This window comes from Trichosurus vulpecula, chromosome 3, assembly GCF_011100635.1.
Source record: "Trichosurus vulpecula isolate mTriVul1 chromosome 3, mTriVul1.pri, whole genome shotgun sequence".
NCBI lineage: Eukaryota > Metazoa > Chordata > Mammalia > Diprotodontia > Phalangeridae > Trichosurus > Trichosurus vulpecula.
The window spans coordinates 431,645,978-431,657,916 of NC_050575.1; the positions used below are offsets into that span (position 1 = coordinate 431,645,978).

Below are 11,939 nucleotides of genomic sequence, written 5' to 3' on the forward strand. Positions count from 1 at the left end.
GCTTTTCCCCAACAGAGTCCCCAGATTTCTCTACATATTAAGAAGGGAGAGGAAGGGCACATGAGAGAGATTTGGCCTCAACTCTGAAAGCAAGGAGAGGAGAGATTGGAAAGATCTTTGCTCTTCCCAACCGTCAATCCCCCATCCTCTGATCCCATCTCTGGGTTAGGGACATCCTGTGCTTCAGTCCTACGCTCTGTTACTTCAGACTTGGAGACAATGCTACCCTGGATGGTGCCCCCAAGTTTCTTAGGCCTGCTCTTCAGTTCCCTGCTGCTCCTAAGCCTGCCACAGCCAACCAATCAGTCAATAGATAACGATTTATCAAGGACCTACACAGTGCTGAGCGCTAAGGTACAAACCACTGTACCCAAAACTACTCAGACACAAGGCATTGTACCCAGCACTACTCAGACACAAGGCATTGTGACGAGCACTGAGGCACAAAGCACTATACCCAGCACTACTCAGACACAAGGCACTGTGACAAGCACTGAGGCACAAGGCACCATAGCCAGAACTACTCAGGCACAAAACGCTGTGACGACCCCTGAGGCACAAAGCACAGCACTCTGCACTGCTCCGGAACAAATCACAGTGCCAAGCACTGAGGCACAAAGAGCTGTACTCAGCACCACTCAGGCACAAAGCGCTGTGACAACCACTGAGGCACAAGGCACTGTACCCAGCACCACTCAGGCACAAAGCGCTGTGGCGACCACTGAGACACAAGGCACTGTACTCAGCACTACTCGGGCACAAAGCACCATGCAGAGCACTGAGGCAACAGGTGAGTCCCTCCCTCCAGGGTATCCCCACCATCTTCAGCACTATGTTTGAGGACAGCTCTTGGGATGGTAGGAGAAACCTAGAGGGAAAAGGGAAGGGGAGCAAATGTTGGGACTATGTTGGATCCAAGAAGAGGGAAAGCAGAGGCTGAGTTTAGGCGTTTTGAGGGCAGGAGCCCCTGGTTGTACATTATCCAATCCCTTCCCAAATTTCCCCTAGTAGAGGATGTACCTATTGTTACTGCCTCTTCGAGGATTGCCTGCCCTGAAGGGTCCAAAATCTATGGCTCCTACTGCTACGGCTTGTTCCATATACCTGAAACTTGGTATGATGCAGAGGTTAGTTGACAAAAGGGATCTCCAAGGAGGGTGCGCATGTCTGTTTCTTATCTCTGTGTCCCTAATTCCCTGCCTCTTCTGTTTAGTGAAGGTTTGCCCCTCCCACAGCACCCCAGACCATAAATCCTACAATTTTTCTGACCTTAGCCCCACTCATCCGGTCTCCCTAAAGCTCCCCAGGGATGGTTTCTATACTCCTTCCTCCTCTCCACCACCAATAGCTAAAGCATTTCCTTCCTCTCTCTTATAGCGGAACTGTCAGCATCTGCCCTTGGGCCATTTGGCATCCCTGACAAATGAGGCTGAAGCTTCTTTTGTGGCCTCCATGATTGCTGAGAATGGAGGCAGCCGGGAAGCCATCTGGGTAGGCCTCCACAACCCATTAAAGGTTTGACCCCTGTCCTCTTTCCCCTCTGTCTGTGCAATGGTGTAGATGGGTGTGGGAATAGAAGTTTCTGTTCCCTGCATTCCTAACTCAGAACCTGTCTCTCCCTCTTCCCTTTGAGCTCTGGGGCTGTAGATGAAAAGAAGGAATTGGGAGTATACCCATCAGGGAAAGGGGAGGGAGGGAGCAAGTATTTTTGAGCACCTGATATATGCCAGGCACTGTGCTAAGAACTTTATAAATATTGTTTCATGTGATTCTCACAACAATGCTAGAAGGTAGGTGTATTATTAACCCTATTTTGTATGTAAAGAAACTGAGGTAGACAGAGGTTAAGTGACACGTCCAGGGTCATTTAATGAAGAGGTGTCTGAGCCTGAATTTGAGTTCAGGTCTTCCTGACTCCCAGATCTCCTAGGGCCTCTGACCCGCATGACTCAGCGTAGCTGTCCCTAGACAGTCAGTCTATTTGCCTATTCCCAACATTGTTTCACCCATACAGCTCATCCAGACTTCTGCAATTCTCTTCCACCAATACTGATTTAATGGGCAATTACCATGGGTCCAGTTCTCATGTTTTTTTGTTTGTGTCAGGAGACAAAATAAGCAAAAGTCTACAGCTTCCACACTTGTGGAGAATAAACTCTCAATCATGAAATCTTTTATTTAGAGAAAAGTACAAGACAACCTGATACCTTGTAGGGATCCTTGGGAGGGGGGAGGCGGGATCAAGGATGCTTGTGCTCTAGACTGGCAGAGTAGGGCTGATGGAGTGAGGGGTGTGTGTGTGTGTGTGTGTGTGTGTGTGTGTGTGTGTGTGTGAAAGACTGTGTGTGTGTGAGAGAGAAAGAGACTGTGTGTTGAGAGAGACTGTGTTTGTGTGTGTGTGAAAGAGAGAGACAGAGACAGAGAGACAGAGAGAGACTGTATGTGTGTGAGAGAGAGACTGTGTGTGAGAGAGAGAGAAAGAGAGAGACTGTGTGTGTAAGAGACAGAGAGATAGAGACAGAGAGACTGTGAAGGGGGAGAGAGAGAGAGAGAGAGAGAGAGAGAGAGAGAGAGAGAGAGAAACAGAGAGAGAAACAGAGAGAGAGAAGGACAGAGAAAGAGATATAGATAGAGACAGAGAGAGAGCCTCTGTGTGAGAGAGAGAGAGACAGACAAAGACAGAGAGAGACAGAGAGAGAGGAAGGACAGAGAGACAGAGACAGAGAGAGAGACTGTGTGAGAGAGAGAGACAGAGACAGAGAGACAGAGAGAGAGACTGTGTGTGACAGACAGAGAGAGAAAGAGAAAGACTGTGTGTGTGTGTGTGTGTGTGTGTGTGTGTGTGTGTGTGTGAGAGAGAGAGAGAGAGAGAATGCAATCATTGCTCTTTCCCCACAGAACCGCTGGCGCTGGAGCAGCAATGCTCTGTTTACCTACCAAGCCTGGGATATAAATGCTCCAAGTATCAACTCTGACCTCTGTGTTAGCCTGACAAAGGGTTCAGGTAAGAAGGAGGTTGAGGGAACGGGGGAGGGGGGAGGAAGGAAGAAAGTAGAGAAAGAGAGGGAGGGAGGAAAGGAGGGATAGGAGGGAAAAGGGAGGGAGGAGAAAAGGGAGAGAGGGAAGGAGAAAGGGAGAGGGGGAGAGCGAGAGAGGCAGACACACACACACACAGAGAAACCAAATGCAATCTAATATCTTTATTTTTCTACCACTATCCTCCAAATTTTCTAAGCACATGATTTCTAGTATGATTTTTTTCCGCATCCAGATTATGAGAGCTATCTTATTCTTTCCTTGTCCCCTCTACTGTACTTCTCTCCTCTTCTCTCCCCTCCCCTCCCTTCTTCTCTCCTCCCTTCTCCCTTCTTTTCCCCTCCCCTTCCCTCTCATTTCTTCTCCCCTCCCCTCCCCTCTCCTCTCCTCCCCTCCACTCTCCTCTCTTTTCCTCTCCTCCCCTCTCTTCTCCTCTCCTCTCCTGTCCTCTCCTCTCCTGTCCTCTCTTGTCCTCTCTGTCTCTTCTCTTCTCTTCTCTTCTCTTCTCTTCTCTTCTCTTCTCTTCTCTTCTCTTCTCTTCTCTTCTCTTCTCTTCTCTTCTCTTCTCCTTACTACAAACCTTTTTTGTGGTTGTGGGTTTGTAGGGTGTTGAGGGGTAGGGAATAAGGCATAGAATGAATACCAAGAAAGGATGTTGGAGTCACCAGAATGTGAAACCACAAACACAAGCTGTCCTCTGTCCAGTCTGATCCATCGTATCTCTTTCTAGGATTCCTTAGATGGAATGATGCCGAATGTGAGAACAAATTTTCCTATATCTGCAAGTTCATAGCTCGGAAATAGTAAAACAGAAGAAGCTGAGATTCTACCACCTTGGAGCCAATCACAGTCCCTGAGGGCCCTGTCTACAGGCCAAGAGAATCTTTTCCCCATCCTTCTCCCAACTGGATGTCCCTTCCCCTTATCAGTAGCCTTCTTCTCCCTGTCCCTTCCTCTCCCCACTTCTCTCCCTACTTATGGTTACCTGTGAGCTGTTTGGTCCAGAGTCCCACAGAATCAGAATAAATCTTGGTTTTACTCCCAACGTTTTGTCTCTAGTCAATCAATCAATAAACATTTATTAAGTCCTAATGAGCAGCTAGGTGGTACAGTGAATAGAGTGCTGAGCCTAGAATCAGGAAGACTTGAGTTCAAATTTGACCTCAGACATTTAGTAGCTGTGTGACTCTGGGCAAGTCACTTAACCCTGTTTGCTTCAGTTTCCTCATCTGTAAAATGAGCTGGAGAAGGAAATAGCATGCCCCTCCAATGTCTTTGCCAGGGAAGCCCCACCAAGATCACAAAGAGTCAGACATGACTGAACAACAACACAGTGCCAGGCACTGTGGGAAGCACTAGAGTGTTCTGAAGTCTGGCTCCTCAAATATGGAAGATGGAACATGCATGAATTTGGGGAGAGGCACCACAAGAGTCTCTGGGCTCTCTGCCCTCTCTGAGTCTCACTTCAGAGCTCTGTTCAATTCACTCAGTTCATTTCAGTGAGCACTGGGGCACAGGAGAAGCCCATTTCTCTCCTCAAGCTAGCTGCCCTTCCCCTGCTCTCAGCAGAGAATCTCACTCCAGATTTGTGTATTTAATTCTCTATATATGGGTCATTTTGCTCCAGTAGAATATAAGCTCTACGAGTGCAGGGACTGTTTTCAGTTTTGTCTTCATATCCCCAGCCGTAGGCACAGTGCCTGGAACAGGACTTTTAATTAAAGCTTTTTGAATAGAACTGAAGCCTAGAGGTTGCTTACAGGGGCTCTGAGCAGAATGTCCAATGTCTCAGCAGTGTCTAGTGCTGGAACAGCTTGTAAGCTCCTCAAGATCTGGGGAATTTCGGGGGTATTCTGGGGCCAGCTCTTCAGAGCTGGTTGTTAAATTTTCAGTGTGATTGTTTATACATTGGAAATCAGCTAACACTACAAATCAAGGCTTTGATTTGTTATTTGGTTAATAATGCGGATTAAACTTTAAAGTGTTTATGCATATATTTTTATCCTCTGGAAAGCTGGTTATTAAACATTTACCAGCATACTCCTGATTTTCACCATTTACTTCCCTGGAACTCCTCCATTTTCCAGCCCATAAATGAAAAAATGCTTTCTTAAATCCTAGTAGACTTTGAAATGAGAATTAAATTTCTAGGTTAGCACCTGTCCTGAGAGTGGGAAAAACAGTGAGAAAAACAACATATAGTCAAGAAAAATTGTCTGCCTTTGGAAGTGGCTGGATCGAGAAACTGGAATCTATGGTCTATGTAACTGAGATATATTTCCACTTTTATTACCATTTATTTAATACTATTATGTGCTTCTATAAAGTATGTCCTTGAAATGGTGTCAATAAATGTCCTTCACTTATGTTTGGAGGCACTTAGCTAGTGATAAAACCATTGGAGGAAGTCAGTCAGTGGGGGCTGTGAGCTATTCATTTGGTTGCAGAGGGGAAGATAGTAAGCATTTACACAGCATTATTCTATGCCAAGCACTGTGCTAAGGACTTTTTACAAATATTATCTCATTTGATCCTCGCAACAACCCTGTGAGGTAGGTGCTATTATCATCTCAATTTAAGTTGGGGAAATTGAGGCAAAGAGCAGTTCAGTGACTTGCCCAAGGTTACGCAGCTAGTTAGTATCTGAGGTTGCATTTGAACTAAGGTCTTGCTCATTCCAAGCTCAGCACTCTATCCACTGTATTATCAGTTTTCTCCATTAGATAGATTGGGTAACCTGTAGCACTTCCTAGATTAATGAGGGGGAAATGATGCAAACCTGTACCAGTAAGGCAAGATACATGACCTCAAGGATGACCATGAACATGCCTGTGTGGTTCAGAATTGAAAACTATGAAAAAATCTCTAGAGGAAGTATAACATTTATTGGGACACCAGAGGAACAAATCCTAAGACCAATAACTCCAGTTCAATATAGCAGTAATTACATTCCAAAACAAGAAGCCCACCTGAATGTAGCAACAATGAAATTATAACACAGTATTATATCAAGGAACCAAATCATTCTGTAACCTTCCTCCCTGCTAGGGCCTTTGTTTCAACAGTTTAGCTAGCAGCTGTTGTGGGGGTGAAAGACCAACACAAGTCCAACAACAAGAACACTACCAGCACACTGCAAAAGCCCAGGTTCTTTTGATCTGCTTCACTAAGGAAAGCAACATTAAGGGGTTAACAAGCTTACTTTAATTCAGCATACAAATACATTCACTTAGTTCAGGGGAAAAATCCAGCACTCTGAACTTTGGAGCAAATACAAACAAATTACAAACATCGACAGACAGACCAAATACAATTCATAGTCACCAACATCTAGGTTCAGCCTGGGAGCTCATAACAAGGGCTGGTCCTGAGTCACTTGAGCCACCATTGCTGTGGGTAAGAACTCTGAAAAAGAGAAAGCCGAGCCCTGGTTTTATATCTTTTTTCAGGGTCAAGGGTGAGTCACACATGCGACTTATCCATGTGACCTAAAATCATCACAAAGAGGCGACTTAAACCCATGTGGTCTAAAAGCCAAGGACTCTCAATCTAATCAAGGAAACAAAGGCCAAACTCTTCAAGGGCACTTGGTTGAACTGAGTGCTAAGAGCCCATTTTGTTTACCAACATAGCCTTCCCTTAAATAGTCACTCAGGAATCCTAACTGTCTGCTTGCCTGCATTCTCTGGCCCCTCCCTCAGTTCTCTGGTCTCTGAAGATCCCTCTGCTCAGCACTCTCTCCTGCAGCTCTGTTGACTCCTCCTTGGGCTGAATTCTGAATTCTGACTTCTTTTTTGATTTTTAATTCTCAGTTCTCAATGGCTACCTTCTGGGTGTATATAATCTTTTTAGGCTGGAAGGCTTCATGTCCAATCAGCAAAAGGGTGTGGACCTGAGGCTTAGTTCCTGGTAGGTAAAGGGATTTGGCCTGTCTACAAAAAAACCTCTAATTAAGCTTTCCTTAATTGACCCCACCTAAGGTCTATTGAGTGGGTGGGAAAGATCTTTAATCCCTTATCAGCATCACAAAGATTCGGGCCACTAATCAAGCCTCCCTATGTTGGCTCCACCTGAGGCCTATTGATTGGGGTGGTGGGGGGAGGGGGGTGCAGTTCTTTCACTTACTGATTGGCCTCACAAAACGACAAAGGGAGAAATCAAAAGGTGATATAGTGGGAAATTCATTGAAATCAATACATTTATTCATTCACCAAGTATTTATTAAATGTTTGCTATTTGTTAGGCACTGGGGATACAAAAAAACTTCCTGTCTTCAAGGAGTTTACATTCTACTGAGGGAAAGTAACAATGTACAGAAAGATAAATACATACACATATATATTTCATATATGCATTTGTATATATGCACACATATCTTAACATAAAGCAATTTCTGGGATGAGGAGACATATCTGGATGGGTTTATGATGGGAGGCGGCAGTTGAGTTGAGGGATACTAAAATGCAGATTTGAGGAGGGAGAAAATTCTAGGCATGGGAAGAGGAGACCAGTCTATGCAAAGGTGAGAGATGGAGGGTTATGTACAAGGAACATCCAAATGTACAGTGTGACTGGAAGTAGTCATACAGCTAACCTGAAGAATGCTAATGTGCAAAGCTGGAGCTTGGTTATTAAGAAAAAGTTTTCATTCATTCATTCATTCATTTCTTCATTGATTCATCTGTTTGTTTTTTATACTACCATTCATTTGTTTATTTTTAACATTATTTTCTTTTTAAATTTTGAGTCCCAAATTCTCTCTCTCCCTCCCACTTCTTCCCCCATCCACTGAGAAGGCAAGCAACAAGATATTTCCATATTAGCTATATTTCAAAAAAAAAAACAAGAGAAATAAAGAAAAATTTAAAATTATACTTCAATTTGCACTTGTAGTACATCCATTCTCTCTCTGAAGGTGGATAGCCTTTTTTCATCACGGGTCCTTTGGAACTGAGTTGAATCATTGAATTGATCAGATTAGCCAAGGCTTTTACACTTGATAATCATTACAACATTGCTGTTACTGTGCACAATGATCTCCTGGTTCTTCTCACTTCATTTTGCATCAGTTCATATAGGTCTTACCCCCCTTATCCTTTCCCACAGTACTCCATCACCATAATATGCCACAACTTGTTCAATCATTCCCCTTGATTTACATTTGTTTTTGTCACCACAAAAAGCTACTATAAACATTTTTGAATACATGGGTTCTTTTCCTTTTTCCTTGATCTCTTTTTGATACAGATATAGTAGTGGTATTGCTGGGTCAAAGAGTATGCACAATCTTATAACTCTTTGGGCATAGTTCCAAATTATTTTCCAGAATGGTTGGGCCAGGTCATAACTCCACAAGCAGTTCATTAGTGTACCTATTTTCCCCACAACCTCTCCAGCATTTATCATTTATGGTAGGTATGAGGTGGTACCTCAGAGTTGTGATTTAGAGCATTTTTTCATATGACTATACATAGATTTGATTTCTTCTTCTGAAAACTCCCTATTCATATCTTTTGATCATTCATCAATTTGGGAGTTACTTTTATTTTTATAAATTTGGCTCAGTTCTATACTCAGTATATATTTGAGAAATAAAGTATCAGAGAAACTTGCCCTTAATTTTTTTTTTAATATTACTTCATTGTCCATGGTACCTTTTAGTAAAATGTAGCTTCTATGACTATCTCTTTAGGTCTATTTTTACTTTTGCTTTATCTGAGATCATGACTGCTATCCCTGTCCTTTTATAGTTTAGTTGAAGCATATTAGATTCTACTCTAGCCCTTTATTTTGACTCTGTGTGTCTTTCTATTTCAAGTATGTCTCTTATAAACAATATATTATTGGATTCTGGTTTCTAATCCACTTTGCTATCTGCTTCCATTTTATGGGTGAGCTCATCCCATTCACATTCATAGTTATGATTACTGTGTATTTCCCTCCATTCCATTATCTTCTCTCTTTCTCTCTCTCTCTGTCCCCTGTCCCTCCTTAAAAGTCTGTTTTGCTTCTAATAATGTTGTGCCCTGTTCCCCAATTTACCCTTCATCTTGCCCCAGTGTGTTGGTAACCAAAAATGGGCTCCTTAGCACTTAGTCAACAAATGCCCTTGAATAGTTTGGCTTTTTCCCCTGAACTAAATGAATGATCTGAAGTTCGGGGTGCTGGTTTTTTCCCCTGAACTGATTGAATGCTGAATTGGAGTAAGCTTGTTGGCCCCTTCACCTTGCTTCCGTTGATTAAGCAGATTGAAAGAACCTGTGCTTTCCCCAGCGTACCTTACACCCCTGAAGAAGCTGCTAGCCAGATGGTTAAAAACAGCTTCCGTTGGAGCCAGAGACAGCTACAGCTACAGCTGAAGCTGAAGCAGGAGCTGCCAGTAGCAGAGCTGACCTACGTGTGGATTCAGGAATGCTGAACAAGGACTTGAGGCCAGTGGGTAATCTTTTTACCATAGAGGGGAAGCATGTATATGATTTTGCTTTATACCATCATGCTTCTCTGTGGCCTCCTGGTTACTCTTGTGAGACGGACTTATTGGGCCTGGAAGCTTTTGATCAAAATATCAAAATGGGGATGCTGGTTTGTGGGTTGGTTACTGTGGAGCCTAAATATATGCTTTGATTCTTCTGCCTCCTACTTTGAGAATTCCTTATGTCTGGCGGTTCCGAACCTTTCAGACATACATATGATTCTTTTTGAAATTATAAATTCTGCCCTTATAATACACCCAGCTCACTCCACAGTTTGTATTCCCATCTCCATGGAAATGATCCTGCCCCAGCTTGCTCCACAGTTTGTGCTCCCATCTCCATGGAAACCAGTTTGTGTTTTTTCCCTTTAAATCCCCTGACCCTACCCCTGCTCAGGGCTTTAAGCCTTTACTCTGAACAGTCGCGCTCAAATAAATCCAGATCAAAATTTATATCCGGGTCTCATTCGCTTTTTTCAGCATAACAATAACTGCCTCCTTTAATCCACCCTCACTTTCATTATCCCCCCCCCCCACCTTTCTCTTATCTCTTTGCCCTCCTATTTCCATATTGCTTAAGTCACATTTTTATACATAACTGAGTGTGTGTTTGTGTGTGTGTATTTGAAGGAAAGTTTTTTAAAGCCAATCAAAGGAGTCTGTATTCTCATACTTGTGTGGCAAAAGTACGTTGGCAGGGGGCTGGACAGAGGATCAGTACAGGAAAGGAGGTGGACAGGAGGATGTCCATGTGCCTCACAGGTGCTATTGTTTCTCTGGACTTACTAACATATAAGGAATCATCACCTCTGGAATAAAGTCTGAGTGGGGCTCACCAATATAGCACTGAACTCACTGCTTAAAGCTAATAGGCTGCCTTTGTTTCAATGGTACTTGAGGTCTCAGCCACATTTTCTGAATTTCAGGCAACAATTCCCTTCTCTTTCAAGGTAACTGGAACATCCTTCTCATATATGGGCCCCTAGAAAGGCTATTGCATGTTCAAGGCGATCACTATAAATTATAGCCTGTGAGCCCCACCTCATCCCCAATGGATATACATTTACTAGTCAGCCAGCAGATGCACAGGTCAATGCAAAGGCACAATAATCAAAGAAGCAATGGAACATTTACTCTACAAACTTTACAAATACACACACCACAGGTAGGAGGAATGAGCATGCTTTGGTCATAAGTGGGGGACATGCATAGGCAACATGTGAAGCCAGGGTACAAACATGGAGGAAAACCCAAATATAGAACATTCATGTCCAAGCTACAAATGTGGGGGGAAATGTGACTCAAGGGCACACACATGCAAAGGCAAACCCAGAGAGAATATGCACTCCTGTTAGACTGTAAACTCCGTGAGGGCAAGAACTATTTTTTGACTTTTTTTTTTGAGTCTCCAGCACTTAGCACAGTGCTTTGCACATATTAGTGCTTAATAAATGTTTATTGCTTCATGTATTGCCATAGCACACCTATGGAGAATCTCAAAATTCCACTGCTCCTGGGCTATTAATGTCTTCTGGTAAAGCTATCTCACTACTCTCAGCTTTGGAAAGGACCTTGGAGAACATCTATTATATTCTATTTGCCATGATGGATGTCTAGACTCTCATTCTCCTTGCTCCCCACCCTAGCTCTGTCTCTCTCTTCCTCTGTCTCTGTCACTCTGTCTCTCTGTCACTCTGTCTCTCTGTCACTCTGTCTCTCTCTGTCTCTGCTTCTCTGTCTCTGTCTGTCTCCAGCTCTGTCTGTCTCTGTCTCTCTGTCTCTCCCTGTCTCTTCTCCTCCCCTTTCTCCTCTTTCTCTCTCCTTCTTCACCACACCATCCTTGATGGCCACGGCCTACTTAGCTTCCCTCAGGTGATGTCTTTACCTGATCTAATACCCCTTTGAACCTATAATCAGGAGGCTGGGAGGCCACATGGAGCAGTGGATAGAGGGCCAACCTCCCACTAGAAGCTAAGTTAGAGGGTAGAGCAATAGGGGGCACGAACTTTGAAACAGGAATGTGTGCTTCATGAATTAGTCAGTACTGGACATGAGACAGACAGGACCAACAAAGAGGGACTTACCTTACAGGACCCATGGCCTATTCTGTGACCGGGCCCACATGGGAACCTAGAATAACCAGTGGAGAATCTCAATATGGGATTCTCTGAATCAGTGAAAAGCTTCTTCTCCTGAGGGGAGGACCAGCCTTGTCCATCAGTCTGTCAATATCATTCCTATCAATTTACATGGAGAGACAAAGGGGTCATTGATGAAGGTGACAATTCCTGGGGTGACTTCTAGAGAGGCCTTCAGGAAGAGCAAAGAAAGGGCAAAGACAAGGTGGCCAGGAGCCAAAGGCAGGACTCCTGGGGGTCAAACAGGGCAGTGCCTTTCTTATCCAAGGGGACAGAGAGTAGAGCAGGAGCCC

The 11,939-nt window shown here is 43.9% G+C and overlaps 1 protein-coding gene across 1 annotated transcript; it reads left to right on the plus strand.

Annotated features, from left to right (window-relative positions):
• The first annotated feature begins 768 nt into the window (after nucleotides 1-768).
• Nucleotides 769-3,840, plus strand: LOC118842827 (regenerating islet-derived protein 3-beta-like). The gene is made up of 5 exons (XM_036750137.1): nucleotides 769-790; nucleotides 1,009-1,127; nucleotides 1,378-1,515; nucleotides 2,899-3,004; nucleotides 3,767-3,840. Exons 1-5 carry the CDS (start codon nucleotides 769-771, stop codon nucleotides 3,838-3,840), a joined length of 459 nt encoding a protein of 152 aa, XP_036606032.1.
• Nucleotides 3,841-11,939: the final 8,099 nt, after the last annotated feature.

Coding starts and splice junctions, on each gene's coding strand:
- LOC118842827 (XM_036750137.1), top strand. CDS start 769: ATGCAGAGCACTGAGGCAACAG. Junction 791..1,008: donor GCAGAGCACTGAGGCAACAG/GTGAGTCCCTCC, acceptor AATTTCCCCTAG/TAGAGGATGTACCTATTGTT. Junction 3,005..3,766: donor TAGCCTGACAAAGGGTTCAG/GTAAGAAGGAGG, acceptor ATCTCTTTCTAG/GATTCCTTAGATGGAATGAT.